Source organism: Cervus elaphus, chromosome 20 (genome assembly GCF_910594005.1).
Source record: "Cervus elaphus chromosome 20, mCerEla1.1, whole genome shotgun sequence".
In the NCBI taxonomy this organism is placed as follows: domain Eukaryota; kingdom Metazoa; phylum Chordata; class Mammalia; order Artiodactyla; family Cervidae; genus Cervus; species Cervus elaphus.
The window spans coordinates 74,759,401-74,778,065 of NC_057834.1; the positions used below are offsets into that span (position 1 = coordinate 74,759,401).

The 18,665-nt window shown below is 36.9% G+C and overlaps 2 protein-coding genes across 2 annotated transcripts in view; both read left to right on the forward strand.

Annotated features, from left to right (window-relative positions):
* The window catches only part of HFM1 (helicase for meiosis 1), a 207,072-nt gene that overhangs the window by 181,167 nt on the left and 7,240 nt on the right, over nucleotides 1-18,665 (forward strand). Inside the window, exons 32-36 of the mRNA XM_043876338.1 lie at nucleotides 6,626-6,706; nucleotides 6,952-7,067; nucleotides 10,106-10,185; nucleotides 11,197-11,300; nucleotides 18,116-18,229. Coding sequence (XP_043732273.1) covers nucleotides 6,626-6,706; nucleotides 6,952-7,067; nucleotides 10,106-10,185; nucleotides 11,197-11,300; nucleotides 18,116-18,229 — 495 coding nt within the window. The remainder of the gene's footprint in view (nucleotides 1-6,625; nucleotides 6,707-6,951; nucleotides 7,068-10,105; nucleotides 10,186-11,196; nucleotides 11,301-18,115; nucleotides 18,230-18,665) is intronic.
* On the forward strand, nucleotides 11,576-12,585 carry LOC122677958 (UBX domain-containing protein 2A). Its single transcript, XM_043878299.1, has one exon. The coding sequence runs from the start codon at nucleotides 11,731-11,733 to the stop codon at nucleotides 12,505-12,507; it is 777 nt and encodes a 258-aa protein (XP_043734234.1). The 5' UTR covers nucleotides 11,576-11,730; the 3' UTR covers nucleotides 12,508-12,585.

Sequence of the window (18,665 nt, forward strand, 5' to 3'; positions counted from 1 at the left end):
ATGTACATCTTATGTCAAGTTTCTCTCAGAACCTTATTTTTCCAGTTATAAATCTCTGTAAGCTTGTGTTTGTTAATAAGACAAATTCAGCAGTTCTCAGAACTTAGGGAGTGGAGTGGGGTGGAGGAGCACTTATGTTTTTAAAGTATCATTTCTAACAGAAATATAGAAGTTTCTGTCACTTAGGTAATATCCATAGGTTAGTATTCTATAAACAAACTGGAATAAAGCTCTCATTCCTAGCAAGACTTGTCAACTCTTTCAACTTTGCCTTGAAATTTTGGGGTGTCCCCAGAATCTATATAATTAGACTTGCAGATCCTAGTTATAATTTCCACCACTGATAACAAATGTGTATAGTCATTGTGCACCATCGTGTGGTAATGTTTATAAGTTCATCTATTAGATTTTGTTGGATAAGGGACAAAGTGACTCCTTTTCCCTTACTGCAAAACAACCTGCAAGGCATTGCCTCCTATTCTTCCCACCCTATAAACCATGGATTCCTTCCTTAAGTAAATTCAGTTCTGTTCAGTTGCTCAGTCGTGTCCGTCTCTTTGCGACCCCATGGACTGCAGCAGGCCAGGTTTCCCTGTCATCACCAACTCCCGGAGCTTACTGAAACTCATGTCTGAGTCGGTGATGCCATCCATCTCATCCCCTGTCATCCCCTTCTCCTGCCTTCAATCTTTCCCAGCATCAGGGTCTTTTCCAGTGAGTCAGTTCTTTGCATCCGGTGGCCAAAGTATTGGAGTTTCAGCTTCAGCATCAGTCCTTCCAATGAATATTCAGGACTGATTTCCTTTAGGATGGACTGGTTGGATCTCCTTGCAGTCCAAGGGACTCTCAAGAGTCTTCTCCAACACCACAGTTCAAAAGCATCAATTCTTTGGCCCTCAGCTTTCTTTATGGTCCAGCCCTCACATCCATACATGACTACTGGAAAAACCATAGCCTTGACTAGACAGAATTTTGTTGGCAAAGTAATGTCTCTGCTTTTTAATATGCTGTCTAGGTTGGTCATAGCTTTTCTTCCAAGGAGCAAGCGTCTTTTGATTTCATGGCTGCAGTCACCATCTGCAGTGATTTTGGAGCCCAAGAAAATAATGTCTCTCACTTTTTCCGTTGTTTCCCCATCTATTTGCCATGAAGTTATGGGACCTGATGCCATGATGCCATGATCTTAGTTTTCTGAATGTTGAGTTTTAAGCCAGCTTTTTTGCTTTCCTCTTCCACTTTCATCAAGTAAGTAATTACTTGATAAAATTTCATCACTAAGTAAATTAAATGCATCATATGGGGGAGAAGTAAGGCAACTGCTATAACCAGTAAAGCAGGGTGGTTGAGAGATCAGCCTCTGGAGTTTGATTACCTGAATTGTTCTGAATTTTACCTAATCTGATTACCTGAATTAATCTGAATTTTACCTAATCTGATTACCTAAATTGATCTGAAATTTGCTACTTATTATTGCATAGTCTTGAACATGTTAGTTCACCTCTTTGTGAATTAATTTTCTCATCTGTGAAGATATAATAGGACTGCCGCATAGGCAGACAACCATGGATAAAGAGATATTCAAAGAAAATTTGGAACATGTGAAAGAAAGCCCCAAATAAGTAAACAGAAAGTGGATAAAAGAAAAACAGGATAATTCATAGATGTAATATAAACAGATTAGTAATCTCAGACAAATTGAAGATTAAATTGCAACTATAAAACAATAGGATACCATGAAAAAAAATCAATTAGAGAAGAAGAGTGAGCACAGGGAAGTAAAAACTATGATTCAAAAAAAAAAAAACAACATAGCCTAGCTGGAGGGCCAGAAGATAAAGTCAGTATAATCTGAATGAAAGCAAAACGATAAGAGACAGGAAACATGAGACAGGAGGGCAGTCTGTAGCCTGATACCCAACTAAAAAGAGTTCCAGAAACACAGAAAAAGCAAATCAGAAGAAATAATTTGAGAAGATTTGCTAGACTTAAAGCGAGGCATAAGTCTGCACATCAAAAGGGTTTATTTATGACTTCCTAGATGGCACTACTGGTGAAGAACCCGCCTGTCAATGCAGGAGACATAAGAGACATGCTGGTTCCATCCCCAGATCAGGAAGACCCCCAGGAGGAGGGCATGGCAGCCCACTCCAGTATTCTTGCCTGGAGAATCCCATGGACAGAGGAGCCTGGCAGGCTACAGTCCACAGTGTTGCACAGAGTTGGACATGACTAAAGCAACTTAGCACAGTGCTAGTTAGGATGAATGAAAGAAGATCTACAAAGAAGACAACATCTCAGAACATCATGGATAGAGAGAAAATCATAAATGCTTCCAAGGAACAAAAATCGAAATAGTTTAGTGTTTTCATCAGCAATACTGGATGCTAGAAGACAGTGGACTTAAAAGTCCAGGGGGAGAAAATGATTTCCAACCCTGTGTTCTATACCTAGCCAAACTATTAATTAAGTGTGAAAGTAAAGACATCTTAATATATTCAATTATTCAGAAATTTTAACTTTCATACATCCTTTCTCAGGCAGTTGTTCAAGGATAAGCACAATCAAACAAAGCAGTTAAACAATAAAGAAAAAGTCAAAGAATCCAGCAATAGTAGATTCAACCCAGGAGCTTAATGAAAGGAAGTTCCAGGATGACAACTATAGTACAGGCCTAGATTGCATTGGGAGGATGTTGGCGGGCTCTAGAAAAGAGATAACTATTGAGGGGGAGTAAGCGGGCAAGGTGTTTTCATGTAGTTGTCCTTATCTTTGGAATATTGAATGAACTAATAAGGAAACTTAAGATAAACATTGCTAGACTAAAAGGAAGGCAGTAAAGCTTCAGGGAAAATAAAATATTGCTCAAGAAAGAAAACACTAACTTGATTCTGCATGAAAAATACATTTACCTTCTGTATATCTCTTAAATTAGTCCATTCTCTTTGAATCTGCTAATACTACCACTCTGGACTGTTACCATAATTTTCTTTTATCTACTCTGTCTGCTCTCAAATCTGTTCTCTTACAGTAAACTCTTAACTAGTTTTCTTGCATCTATTCTGTCCTCTCTCAAATCCATTCTCCATACTACACTCCATAGATTGCTTTTTCAGAATGCAGATTCAGTTATGTTCCTTCTTTGATTAAAACACTTCAGTGGCTCCCATAGCTCTTGGAATAAAAATACAAATCATTAACATTCTCAACAAGTTTCCATATTATCACATAGACAGTGAGTTCCTAAGTAGCAGTGGGGTGCCAGCTGCTATGTAAGTCTTGCTTCACCTCCAATAGAGTTGACTAGTAAGGACCCAAGAGACCCAAATGTGTTTAGACAGTTTATTACTTACACAGGTGGCAAAACAAGATCAGCATGATATCAGCTGCATGTATCCATCATTTCACAGGATGACACTGAATTGGAGGGGCCAGATAACATGAAAGATAAATTTTTGAGGAGTCAACTCTAGGCTATAGCTAATAGTTTTATAGCCTATAGCTGTGCCTGAAAGAGGCAAAGTGGACAGTCGTATGCCTGACTAGAACCAGGAGACCGATGAGAAACTGTCTCTTGGCAGCCTTATGCAAGATAGGGAGCCTCCTACAAGCCAAAGAGGCAGATGAGAAATGGCCTACAAACAGTTCCTCACAAGACCATGTATCTTGACATGTCCCAGGGAAGATCAGAGGGCATTCTGTAACTAGCAGAGCCTTGCTTAGGAGGTGACATGCAATCACTAGCGTGCCATGGTAGAGCCGTTTCCCTCGGAACATAGACTGATCTTTCTACCAATGTAGTCTTATCTCGTGCACTGTCTCTTATTTACTGAGCATTAGCCACATCGACCTTCTTTTAATTTCTCTGTATGCCTTGCTTTCCCTTGTCTTAGGGCTTTTTCATATGCTATCCCCTCTGCCTGAAACATTCTTTCTCCTACCCCTTGTAAATGCTGCTCTTTTTTCAGTCCTCAGTCCAATTATTACTTCCTTAGAGGAGCTTTCCAAAACATTCCTAACCAGACCATTCCCCTGTTATATTGTGCTATATATAGCATTGTGCTCCTCTCCTTCATAGCAGTCAAAATAATTCTATACTTACTTGTATAACCTTTAGTTAATGTAATAGTAGAGTTAATACATATACTAATATTTTTGTTTATTACTTGATTTTAAAACTCGGTCACATACATAATTTCATTTTATCTTTTTACTTCTGTGAGATAACAAAACAGTATTATTTTTAACCCCTGTTTTCTACAGAGAACAGCCCATTTTAGGACTCACGCTATCTTACTCTAGTTTAGGGTGCCCTATATTTCCTTATTGTATTCATATAAATACATTAAGTATGAGGCAGCATACAGTTAGTGAGAGGGACAAAGAAATGCCATAAGGGCTCAAAGGAGAGAGAAGCCACTTCCAATTTAGGTGATCAGAGTGATTTCCTGATTAGATCTCCATGATAGAGGTGCTATTTGAGTCAGCCTTAAAAGTTGATAGGCTTCTGGTAGACAAAGTCTCTAAGACAAGAGGCAATATTAGAGGTACAATCATAGAAAGGCTTGGGACTGTTTGAATACTAATGGCAAATAGATATATTTTGATGGTAAGGGTTAACGTGGGTTCTAAAAGGGATGATAAGAATTGCATCGTGGAGGACCTTAAATATGGAGTTAATTTTGTTGGCAGAAGGAAGTAACTAATGTTTCTAAGTGAGCAGATGGTCTGATCAGAGCTGAATTTTGGGAGGATTAACTAAGCAACAGCATATAAAATAAATTGTAGCATGGTAGGACTGGATTCAGAGAAATCAGAGATCATGAACTGGGACAAAACTTCTCAACCAGTAAGCTGTGGCACACCTTGTAAAATATAATGTTAAAAACTTTCAGACAAGGGCCGCTAGGAGCATACCTGTATTTGAGGTGATGATGATGCCTAGTCGCTCAGATCATATCCCATCTTTTCAACCCCATGAACTGTAGCCCATCAGGCTCCTCTGTCCATCGTATTTTCCAGGCAAGAATGCTGGAGTGGATTGCCATTTCCTACTCCAGGAGATTTTCCTGACCCAAGGATTGAACCTGCATCTCTTGTGTCTCCTGCATTGGCAGGCAGATTCTTTACCCCTGTGCTACCTGGGAAACCCATATTTGAAGAAAGTTTAAATTGCTGCCTCAAAGGAGAGTTTAGCATCTGCAGAACTGGGGGTCATCTCAGGGAATCAGAAGGAGTTCAGCTTGTGCCAGGCAATTCTTAGAAGGACTTAGGGAAAGCAGAGGTCAGTTCTAGATTGGGTGCTGTTGGCAAGTAGGGTATTGGATATTTTGGTATGTCTTGTCTTGGAGATGAATGGATTAAAGAAATAGTAGTCATTTGCGTTAGCCAGAAGAGGGAGATGTTTAGTTATTTTTGTGGTTCTTCAGTGTCCTTGTCTCTACTTTCAGCAATAATTATACAGTAGTCTCGTGTCTGTCTTCCATTATAATCATCGAGTGGCCTTATCTGAGTATTGTTTATATTTTGCCAAAATTGTTTATGTTCAATTGGGAACACTATGGTTTAGCTATCGGCTTCCAGCTGCCAGTAATATTTTATTACTTTTTCAGTACCCAATACATTGATTTCCTCAGTCTCATGGCATCTAACTAGTTCCCTCATATGGTGAGCAGCCTTATTCACTTACCCCAGGGTGCTGTATAGATATTATTTTTGTTTAGATATGCCATGCTTTGAAAAAGGTTGATTGAGTAACACGCTGAAAATGAAGAGTAAAGGTCCCAGGAAGATTACAGAAGTATTCAAAGCTCTTCACTATCTCCAGCACATCTAATTCATTTAAAAATCTGTGCTCCAATGAAAATATACCAATTCTTTTCTCTAGTCTGTGGTTTGCTGCCTTTGGATATTATGCTCTGTACCTGGGACGTCTTCCTGTGGTCCCCTTCTCATGTCCAGACCATGTCTGTCCTTCAAGGATCAGCTCAAATGTCTCTCCCTTCCTACATGTTGTTTGGACAGTTGGAATCAAGAAAAAGCCTACTTAAATATAATAAATGAAAATTAAATTATGTATTTATGTGTATTAATTCTAACTTACAGGGGTCAAGCTGGAAGCAATCTCTCCTTTCTGTGAATTCATATAGCAAATTATTTATATCCCTAAAGCACTTATTTCTAACATTTATTAAATATGCATGGTGTCCTATTAGCTGCTGTCTCTGGTGCCAATAAAATGCCGTGAGTTTTGCTTCTTTCCAGATTCTTCAGGCTTAAGTATAAAGTAGAAAAAAAGTTTCAAAACTCCACCTCATTCAGCAAGAATTAACTGACATTCTGTGATATTTAATTCTGTTTATATTAGGAAGGTTAAGAGAAGCTTATAGGTGACTCAGTGCTTCTTGTGAAAAGCTGGGATAGAGCTAATGGTGGGCAGGGACTGATTGTTACCAGAATATCTTTTGAAAATACATATTAAATGGGTTAATTTTTGAGGAAGTGTGAAAATCATGATCTTTTTATACCACCAGAAAGGAAAGAGATGGATAAAATTAATTATAATTAACAGTTGTGTTAATAGATACAGTGAAAAAGAGATTTTTTTTCCCCCTTATTATTGATTTAGGAATGACTGCCTGCAAAAAACCTGGGAACCGAGAATGTAATCATCACTGTAAAAATAAACTTACATGTGGACATGACTGCTGTGAGTTCCATAAAACAGTTTATTTCAGATTTTAAAAATTAAAAGGTCTTTGGGGAATAGTAATCATATCCTTATTATCTATGCATGATATTTGTATTATGCAGCTTATAACTCAAATAATTTTTATTCTTTTGTGGACAACATTTTTTAAAAGTAAATATTAGATTAGAAATGTTGCAGAAATTTGGTCTTGTTTGAATGATACCTGAAATTGAACTTAAAGAATCTAGAATTTCCTTTCATAGGTAAAACTGGAGTTGCACAGAAGTCAGAAGTGAAAGAATCAACAATTTCTTCATATTTATCTGATTTAAGAAATAGAAATGCTGTTTCATCTCTTCCTCCAGTTAAACGTCTGAAGGTTAGTTTTAATATTTATCCCTTGTTCTATAGTTAAATGTATATGCGTATCCCATTATTCTGTGTATCAATTAGATAGGTATCCACAGAAGTACTTTAGAGTTACGTAAAGGCTTGACTAGGAATGTGACTTTTTTTCATAATATGGTTTCTATAAGAAAAGTGTGAAGGAAATGTCTGACTCAGTCATGAGTAGCCTATTCCTTCTCCAGCAGATCTTCCCAACCCAGGAAGTGAACCCGGGTCTCCTGCATTGCAGGATAGCTCATTACCAACTGAGCTATCAGGGAAGCCCATAGGGAAAGATACTATAATTTTTAATAATCTATAAATCCATTTTTGGAGCATAGTTATACAAACCTTTCCTTCATTAGCCTTTTTTTCTTTATTTTTTTAAACCAGAGAAGGGGAAATGGAGAGGGGTATGTGGCTTGCTTTGGTTCAGCAATTGAAACTAGATCCTCTTGCCTTTTCGTGGCTCCATCTGTGGTGGACTGGGCTGGAAAGTCTAAAGCTGATTTTAATTGTGACTTATGAGAGTGATTCATCACTCTCCTAGATGAGTACTGAGCAAGAGTCTCCCTTTCAAGTGATGAAGGAATGGGAATTCCTTCTGGCTGATAAGTCACTAGCAGATTAACTCTAAGCCTTGGTCATCATATCCAGGGCAAAATAATTGATCAAGCCACAGAACAGAGCCAAGAAAATGACAGAGCGCCTGTTTCTCTTCTGTTGTTGTTCAGCTCTAAGTCATGTCTTAACTCTTTGAGACCCCATAGACTGCAGCACGCCAGACTTCCCTGTCTTTCACTATCTCCCAGAGTTTGCTGAAACTCTTGTCCATTGAGTCGGTGATGCCACCCCACCATTTCATCCTCTGTCTCTCCCTTCTCCAACTCCCCTCAGTCTTTCCAGCATCAGGGTCTTTTCCAATGAGTCAGCTCTTCATATCAGGTGGCCAAAGTATCGGAGCTTCAGCTTCAGCTTCAGCATCAGTCTTGCCAATGAATATTGAGGGTTGATGTCCTACGGGATTGACTGGTTTCTTTTCTAGGGTTTTTTTTTTTTTAATAAAAAGAAGATTCTGAGTCTTGAAGCTAAAATATGGAGATTATTGGGAAACATGGAGAGGTTTGCAGTTTGAAATGACAACCACCTTTTCTGAGACAATTATTTTTTAGTATCCCAAGTTTTTCCTTCTTTTTTTTCATATTTATTTCACATCATTCCTTCTTTCCTTCCTTTTCACATTCATTGAACACCAAGAATGTGCCAAGCACTATAGTGGATGTGGAAGATACAATGATAAGAGAGTTTTAGTCTCAGTCCTCATAGAACTTAGAGTTGAGTGAAAGCTACAAATAAGTAAGTAGGTTTTTTCTTTTTTTAATTTTTTTTTTCATTTATTTTTATTAGTTGGAGGCTAATTACTTTACAGTACTGTAGTGGCTTTTGTCATACATTGACATGAATCAGCCATGGATTTACATGTATTCCCCATCCCGATGCCCCCTCCCACCTCCCTCTCCACCCAATTCCTCTGGGTCTTCCCAGTGCACCAGGCCTGAGCACTTGTCTCATGCATCCAGCCTGGGTTGGTGATCTGTTTCACCATAGATAATATACATGTTTCAACATAGTGTGATGAGTGATTCTGTGACAGAAGTGTAAGATAACTTGAACTTATATAGAAAGTACACTCACTCCATTTTCAATAGGCCAGGAAAGGTTTCCTGATAAACATGACTAAGACCTGAGGGATATATAGGCATAAGCCAAGGATTGAGAGAGGTGAATACCAGAGTAGTAGTGAAGAGGGTTAGAAAATTATTTCAGATGTAGAGAATATGCAGTGGCCCAGGGCAGAGAAAGAGATATAGATCTTTTTAAAAACTGAAGTAATGCAGTATATCTGGAGTTCATGTATAAGTAGGAGGGTGGAGACACATAAGGGTGAAGAAATAAGTAGGATCTCGATCATGAAAACAATTTTGCTATTTTAAAGATTTGGACTTTATCCTGAAAGGGAAATCACTAAAGGACTTTAATCAGTGGCTGTTTTGTAAAGTTCACTCTGGATGCAATGTAGAGAATGGATTAAAGATAATAGAAAAAGAGCGTAAGGATTCATTTGGGAGGTTTTGCAGTAATCCAGACAAGACAATGGCCTAGTCTCATGTAGTGGCAGTAGCAATGGAGAGAAGTGGCTGGGTTTAAAATATTTTTCAGAGGTAGAATCAGCTACGTTGGTACTTAATTGCTTATGAGAGGTGAAGTAGAAGGAATTGTTAAAGATGATGCCTAGCCTTCTGGGATTCCCTGGTGACTCAGACAGTAAAGAGTCTGCCTGCAATGCGGAAGACCTGAGTTCGATCCCTGGGTCAGGAAGATCCCCTGGAGAAGGAAATGGCAACCCACTCCAGTATTCTTGCCTGGAGAATCCCATAGATGGAGGATCCAGGTGGGCTACAAAGAGTTGGACACGACTGGGTGACTTCACTTTCACTTCCTGGCTTGAGTGATTGGGGAAAAAGTGGGGCCTCACTAGGGTAAAAACTCTAAAGGGAAAGCAAGTTTGGAGGAATAGAGACATGATAAGTTCATTTGAGAAATACTGAATTTAGAGGCCTACAAGATGTCTAGGTAAAGATGTTCTATAAACAGTTGGATATAGCTGTTTGAAAGTCAGGAGAGAGCTGAACTAGAAAATCAGGAAAGAGAACTGAGCTCAAATCTACAGAGGGCTACAGATTTGAGAGTCGTTCATGTGTAGATGGTAACTGAAGCCATGGGAACAAATGAGATCTTTGAGAATGTGTAGAGTAAAAAGAGAAGATGGCCTAGTGAAGAAGAACCATGAAGAATATCAACATTTAAGAAGGGCCTGAGAAGGAGATTTGAATTGAGAATTAGCCTGTGTTTCTTATAATTTGTTGGTTTGGGGACTATATGTGTCAGTAGGAATTTTGCTGTTTGTCTCATTTGTTAAAAGGTATTGATGTGAAATTGATAGTTGAACTTGTTATTTTTCATTAATAGATGCAGATGAATAAATCTCCAAGTGTGGACCTTAAAGACTTTGGTTTTGCTCCAAAACCTTCTCTTCCCAGTATAGCAAGGTACAAATATAATGTTAATATCTGAGGTAAACTATTCATCATAAATTGTTTCTCCAAATAATCATTTACTCAGAGAAAGATTGTTACTGGCTACCTTTAAATCATAGTAATTAGTTAGTTTTATAATGAGGTAATGATACCATAAGAGTTTTATCTTTTGTACCCCCAGGTTTTTTTAGAACTCTGTAGTTATAGTATACTTTTAACATAGATCAAATCATCTCTTTCTTGGAAAAGCTAGTCATCCTATGTGTCATGCCCTCAGGTTCTCTCTACCTTATAAACTTAACAGGTGACAAGAGTATACTTTAAAAAGGGAAATCATGTTAGTGTACAAAATCCAATCTTTTCTGTTTAGGGCCCACTCTATATTAATAATATCTCAGATTTATAAAATACTTTATAACTTAAAAATTGAGCTTTTGTGCATTATTTCTTTTGACCTTAGCAACAACCTGACTTATAAATCAAGGTATTTTTTATCTCATTATATAGATGAAATAACCAAAACTCATATTCCTAGTAAGCAGAGGGCTCTAGATGAGAACTCAGCATTCTTTTCCTATATTATGATGCCTGAAAGATAACAGTATATGTAATTTCCCTTCCAGATAAGGGCATTCCATATGCTGGGATGGCATTTAATATACTTAACAGTCAGTACAGAACAGCCACTGACCAATCAGAATAGATGCCAACAGTACTTCAAGAGATCCTAGCTTTTGTTATCTAACTGAAAGAAGCATTAGCAATAAGTTTTTAAGGCTACACACAGATATCGGGAATCTATGGGGGCATGTGAAGATGACTACATGACCTAAGTAGTTGTCACTTCCATTAAACAGTGATTTTTTTTTAACCCTTTACTACTCAGGCTAGTACAGTTAATCATAGAAGTACTGAGTAGATGAACCAATTTTTTTCTCACTTAAATGAATAAGTAGTTTTCAAAGTCAGATTAATTGTAATATTTTCTTTAACATTTTCATGGTTTTATTTATCTTTATAAAGGTCAGAATATTTAAACACACCTGAATTGCCTGTAATGGAGCAGAGGGATCAGCATGAGATCTATACAAAAGGTCAACAACCACCATCGGCATATCAAGACAAAGGTAAATTACTGTTGATATTTACTTGAGAGAGAATATGATTTATCACTACTTTGGACTGACAAGCAATGTTATTGAAAAACCAACATCTAAAATTATTATCATTACTAACTTGTCAACATTTTTCTCTTCAGTTATTGATCCAGTTTCAAATTCTTGGGTCTGTTATTTCAGATGGTCTTTCTGTGTCTGTCACAGATTTTTAAAATCTTTTCCTACATACCATTGACTATTTGATTCATGTCAGTGTATGGCAAAAACCGTCACAATAGGAGCTCGATTGGGCCTGGGGGCGGCGGTGCCCCTCGTCTGAGGGGCTCCAGCCCGGCGGCGGCGGCGCCCGCGGCCCCTGAGCGGATTGAGACCGAGGCCGCGAGGCGACGGCGCGGCGCGGCCCCCTCCAGCGGCCGCGCCCGGAGTAAAACAAAAGAGAATGAAAGAAGCAGATAATCTTGAAAGTATAAAGGAAGAATGGGTTTGTGAAACAGGATCTGACCACCAACCTCTTAGTGATAGTCAACAAACAAATTGTGAATATTTTGTTGACAGCCTTTTTGAGGAAGCTCAGAAGGTTGGTGCCAAATGTTTGTCTCCCACTGAACAAAAGAAACAGGTAGATATAAGTATAAAATTATGGAAAAATGGATTCACTGTCAATGATGACTTCAGAAGTTATTCTGATGGTGCAAGTCAACAGTTTCTGAACTCCATCAAAAAAGGGGAATTACCTTTAGAATTACAGGGAGTTTTTGATAAAGAGGAGGTGGATGTTAAAGTTGAAGATAAGAAAAATGAAGTATGTATGTCAACAAAGCCTGTGTTCCAGCCCTTCTCAGGACAAGGTCACAGACTGGGAAGTGCTACACCAAAAATTGTTTCTAAAGCAAAGAATATTGAAGTTGAGAATAAAAATAAGTTGTCTACTGTCCCACTAAACAATCTGGAACCCATCACTAATATACAGATCTGGTTAGCCAATGGGAAAAGGATTGTCCAGAAATTTAACATTTCTCATAGGATAAGCCACATCAAAGACTTCATCGAAAAATACCAGGGATCTCAGAGGAGTCCTCCCTTTTCCCTGGCAACTGCTCTTCCTTTCCTCAAATTGCTAGATGAAACACTCACACTGGAAGAAGCTGATTTACAGAATGCTGTAATCATTCAGAGACTCAAAAAAACCGCTGAACCTTTTACAGAACTTTCATAGCATTGATTTTTGATACACTAAATGGAAAGTTTCCCCAAAAATGATGGTCATAAGTGGACATGCAAATCAAAACAAGGGAAAGTCAGATTTGCTGGGTTTTTGCACTGTTTAATTCCCTGCTGATGAGATTTTAAAATAAGTACAAGTTAGGAAAGTACACTATTACTGGAAACTATATTCAGTGAACTCTTTCCAGAAGGCTACTCAGAAAGAAAAATATACTTATTTTCAAATACCATTTATTCAACATAAGATATATTCAATAACTATAGCATCTAAAATCTTAATATGGTATAAAGTAGGAAATATGTGCATAGCATCTTTCATTCAAATATCATTCCCAAACAGCAATGATGTGTTTAAATATTAACTGTCTCAGATTTTTTAAATGGCAATACATTAAAAAATTGTACATGGCAGGTTAAAAGCATCAATGTAATTTTCTTATATGTGAGATACAATCATAAGGCTGAAAGGGTCTGCTTTTACCACAGCTTTACGTAAACCTCAGAAGTGTTCCCAATTTGCATACTCCAACAGTCAAATATTAACAATATCTGGGATGTACTTTCATTTAAGAATAAAATTGTGTAGCTTAAAAAAAAAAAAAAACCGTCACAATATTGTAATTAGCCTCCAATTAAAATAAATAAATTAATTTTAAAAGATCATATGAGGAAAAGCTCAGAATATAAGGGTTCTTTGAACATTTAAAGCATTAAAATGCCAAACTATTACTTTTATGTGTCTTTAGAATTATTTGAAATAATTTTTTTGTTTATAAAATTAGTTTCATTTTACAAAATAGCTGTATGACCTTGGTAAAATTATTTAACCTCTTTTGAGCTTAATCTTATCTTTAAAATTAAGGAATAGAAAATTTAGTGACTTTAATATCTCTGTAGATCTTAAAACTATGATTTTTACAGTCTCTATGATAATGTGAGACTATAACCGAGTTTATGGGATATTTGTAACATTTGTAATATAGATTTGCTTTATATCTGTGTCTGTCATTAAATTAATGAAATAACACATATAAATTCTTCAGTGTTGGGCCTGGTTCCTCCTTAGTCCTTACCATGCCATTAATAGTACCGTTTCTTTGGATCATGGTACCAATAGCCAGTCTGTTAAAACATGTAAGAAATAATTCTGGCCATAAAGTTGTTTATTCAAGTACCTATACATAGAAATGGTAAGCTTGGGGTTTTCTGAAAACAATTTCATATGTGTATTGTTTTTTACTTCTATTGCCACCCTTTCTTTCATTCTTTCACTCTATTGCTGTCACTAGCCATAATTTAAGATCTGAAGTAGGCAAGGACTTGAGTACCCACCACCCCTTATGACACTGTGGCACTCATTAGACCCAATATTAAAAAAAAAAAAAAAAATCCCCTGACCTCATCTAGAATATCAGAGCATTTATCCAATTTGTTGAAAGCCTGAAAAATGTCATTACAACATGGATAGAAAGTGTAAGATTGTTAGCCCTCTTATCTTTATCTCTCTTCAACCTATAGCCCTCTAACTTACTCCTTGGATAGCTACTCTATCCCCTGCCCTTCTCCAAACCAGAGTTTATCCTTCCCTCTGATTACTTTCATGTTGTCTTTACATAGTTTTTCTACTTTTATTTCTTTCCCACCCGCCATTCCAAATGTGATTTGTATTATGATACAAAAGTCTCATCTAAATACTTTAAACCCAAATAATAACTATACCCATCTTCTACTGAATGCCTCCCCCATTTTTTTAAAGAAGTTGTATAATATAGTAATTAAACTTGCAGGATATAGAAATAATCTGTCTAGATTCAAATCCTATCTCATTTAGTAGTTGAATGACTTTTCAAAACTTACCCAGTTTGTCTCAATTTCATCATCTGGTTATATTTTAGGAATTTTAGGATTAAATGAGATAGTGTGTGTAAAGCTCTTAGTATAGTATCTGGTACTATTATTAATAGTAATTGAGTATATTCATTATACTTTTTACACATTAGTCTTTGGTGGCAAAACATATTTTAAATGTATTCAAATATTGCTCTTAAGACTGTTTTAAGAAAAACATGGCATTTTTTATCATCTGTATTCCATGTTCAAGAAGAGAAAAAGAAAAGATTTTAGAAATTATATGAGAAAGCATGTTGAGTTGTACAATTTAAATTGTAAGGGACCTTTGTGCAACTTCTCATTTTACAGTGAAAAAGCCAAGACTCAAAGAGATTAAATGACTTGTCCAAAATCACATATGTAATTAATGGCAAGGCTAGAAATAGATTCCATATCTCTTGATTCCCAAGCAATACCATTTCTATAAAATGAAATTGACTTTTAGTTATCAGTGGAGAATTGAAAATCAAACCTATAATATATGAACTCTTTCAACTTTCCACCCCACAGCTATATATTTCTCTGTTTCTGTACTCATCCTTAACTGTTTTAAAAAAAAGAATTACCTTTTCTTCTATTTAAATTTTATCCTTTCATCTGTAATCTTAATTTTTCCAGTTCTGCCTCCTCTGGAACTTTTGGAGACCAGCTATGTCTCTTCTCTTGCCCTTATTTTCAATATCTTCTCCTTATGGTCTCTTTCTTTCCAGCATACAAATATGCTCACGTCTCTTCCTTCTTTAGTTGCCAGTCCCCATCAAGCCAGGGCTTCTCAGGTAGTAAAGAATCTGCTTGCCAAGCAGGAAAATTGGGTTCAATCCCTCTGGGTCAGAAAGATCCCCTGGAAAAGGAAATAGCAGGCAACCCACTTCAGTACTCTTGCTTAGGAAATCCCATGGACAAAGGAGCCTGGTGGGTGACAGTCCATGGGGTCGCAAAAGAGTTGGACATGACTTAGCAACTAAACAGCAGCAGCCCATCTAGCCAGATGGTCCTCTTCTCTATATTTCCATTGTACTTTGTACCTGCTTCTCTTTGTAGAACATAGATATGTATGTATTATCAAGGTACAAAAGTAGAATAATGTGAACTGGAGTTGGAGGTAGAGTAAAAGGATAAAGAAAGTTTTAGATAGTGTAGAGGTTATTTAAAGTGAAGAAAAATTTTACTGGAGTGAGCTTATACCGGCTTGTGAGAGTATAAGGGGATTCTTTCAGGCATTATTAAAGTTTAATTATATAAAGTTTCAATTAAATAAATTATATTAAAAACTAAGACTGTAAATATTAAAAACTAACCATTTCCTCATTATTCTACTACATTTTACTATTATCTGTATTCCTGGTGGCTCAGTGAGTAAAGTCTGCCTGCAGTGCAGGAGGACCGTGTTCGATCCCTGGCATGGGAAGATACCCTGGAGAAGGAAATGGCCACCCACTCCAGTATGCTTGCCTGGAGAATTCCATGGACAGGGGAACCTAGTGTGCTGCAGTCCATGGGGTCACAAAGAGTCGGACATGACTGAGTGACTAACACTAACACATGAGATTTACATCTATATTTGTATCTGTACAATGGAAATACTTCATAAAGAGGTGCTATTGTGCATTTCTTCCCAACTTTGCATTCAGTTGTGTCACATTGGTAGCTTGAAATCGGTCATAGTGGGAATCTTTACATCATAGAAATCAGCAGACAATACAAATCATGGCTTGACTTATTGTTTATACTTAAGAAAGTGACAGAGAAAATGTTAAAAGTGCAGATTTGTCAGTGTCATGCCTGTAGCCCTTACATTGTGGATAGCATGGAAAATTGAAAGAATATTCTTCCAGCATTGGAAAATTATTATCTAATTCAGCAAAGAAGTTGCTTAAGTCTTTGGTTGAATGAGTGAAGTTCCAACATGTCTTTTTTGTTTTACTTTTATTAAAGAAAGAAAGTGAAGTCGCTCAGTCATGTCGGACTCTTTGCAACCCCATGGACTGTAGCCTACCAGGCTTCTCCATCCATGGGATTTTCCAGGCAAGAATACTGGAGTGGGTTGCCATTTCCTTCTCTAACTTTTATTAACATCAACAAAAATATCAACCAACATTTGAATTGACAAATGAATGTGAGAACTACATTTATCAATTGCAACCATATGTTGATACAGATAAAAGAGTTTGGCAAAATTCAATGAAAACATTCAGTGATAATCAGTTAGATGTGTGGAATTTACAATTGAGCATGCTATGTATATTATCATGTGTAAATTGTGTGCTACACATCCTTTCAGTTCAGTTCAGTTCAGTTCAGTCGCTCAGTCGTGTCCAACTCTTTGTGACCTCATGAACAACAGTACACCAGGCCTCCCTGTCCATCACCAACTCCCGGAATCCACCCAAACCCATGTCCATTGTGTCGGTGATACCATCCAACCATCTCATCCTCTTTCATCCCCTTCTCCTCCTGCCCTCAGTCTTTCCCAGCATCAGGGTCTTTTCACGTTGTCAGCTCTCCACATCAGGTGGCCAAAGTATTGGAGTTTCAGCTTCAACATCGGTCCCTCCAATGAACACCCAGGACTGATCTCCTTTAGGATGGACTCGTTGGATCTCCTTGCAGTCCAAGGGACTCTCAAGAGTCTTCTCCAACGCCACAGTTCAGAAGCATCAATTCTTTGGTGCTCAGCTTTCTTTATGGTCCAACTCTCACATCCATACATGACTACTGGAAAAACCATAGCCTTGACTAGACGGACCTTTGTTGGCAAAGTAATGTCTCTGCTTTTCAATATGCCGTCTAGGTTGGTCATAACTTTCCTTCTAAAGAGCAAGCGTCTTTTCATTTCATGACTGCAATCACACATCCTTTACATATAATAAATACATATATATGCACAAAATTTTTTGGAGAAGCAAATTCTTGACTATTAACACACTACTATGGAAACTGCACAGGTAAAGACATTTAGTTTCCATAATAATCATACGTGTTACATGCTATTATTATCCCATTTCTGCAGAAGAGAAAACTAGGCTCAGAGTTTAAATTACTTGTCTAAAATCATCCCAACAGTAAATCAGAGAGGTGGAATTTTCACCTGGGTAGTCTGACTCTAACCCAGGCTACATACAATGGATACAATGGGTAGTCTGGCTCTAAACCCTGGTTATATACAGTGAATAACACTGAGGATATTTTAGCAGGAGAAAAACAAAGATATATTTTCATAGCAATACTCAAAATTAACTACTTGTAAGGAAGAGAGGTGGGAGAGGAAGCCCATTTTAGAAGCTGTTACAATCCAGTCTTAGATTATTCTTATGAAGGAATTAAGAGGGAAAATTAATTTTATCTAGAAAAATACCTTGAAAATTAAATTTAGTGTAGCAATCAATCACTACATGTAATGTAGTAAATAAAATTGGTTGACTACAGTACTCAATAGTGCTTGACCCCAGTGCTTTAGAAAACTACTACTAAAGACCCCTGTTAGTATTAACAGTTGAAAGATGTGTTTCATATGTCAATACATAATGATGCTTATGGTTTTAAAAGTACCTATACTTACTTATATAAACACATGACAGATTTTTCTCGATGGACCTATTCTACAACTTCAAGTGAAAAAGTCCCTCAAACAATTCTGTTTAACAGAAATCTTAATGCATCTGGAAACCAGAATTTGACAGATGTGATTAAAAGTAATTTCTCATTTTCAGAAGTTTTGAAAGTGAACTTTGAACTGGGAAATGAAGTTTGGGATGACTTTGATGATGAAAACTTAATAGAAATTACTAGCTTTTCAGCTGAAACTGAGAAGACAAAACCATCAGGTAAATAGCATGAAATATATTTCATTTGTATGTATTTTTGTATATATGTATTGTATGTATTTTATTTGAAATGTATGTATTTTAGAATGAAATAATTCATAAGAAATTCCTCGAATGTTTTTCAGTCAAGTTTTCGAAACTAATTTTATTTGCCTTTTTGGTGCATGTACTTAATTAGCTTTGATTTATTCAGATTATAATTTTTAGCAAAACTAAAAATGTGGCCCTCTCACAAATAACATTTCCTATCCCTAGGACAGAGGTCAAGGTTATTCCATAATGATGATATAGCAAATGAGCTTTTTCTATTCTGTTGTCCCTTCTCTTGTTAAAGGCTGTATTCAAATTCAGATTTATTAAATTTTCCCTCATAAAAGAGACTATCCTGCTCTCCATTTTAAGATTTCACATGGTCTGGTAATGTTTTTGAAAGACA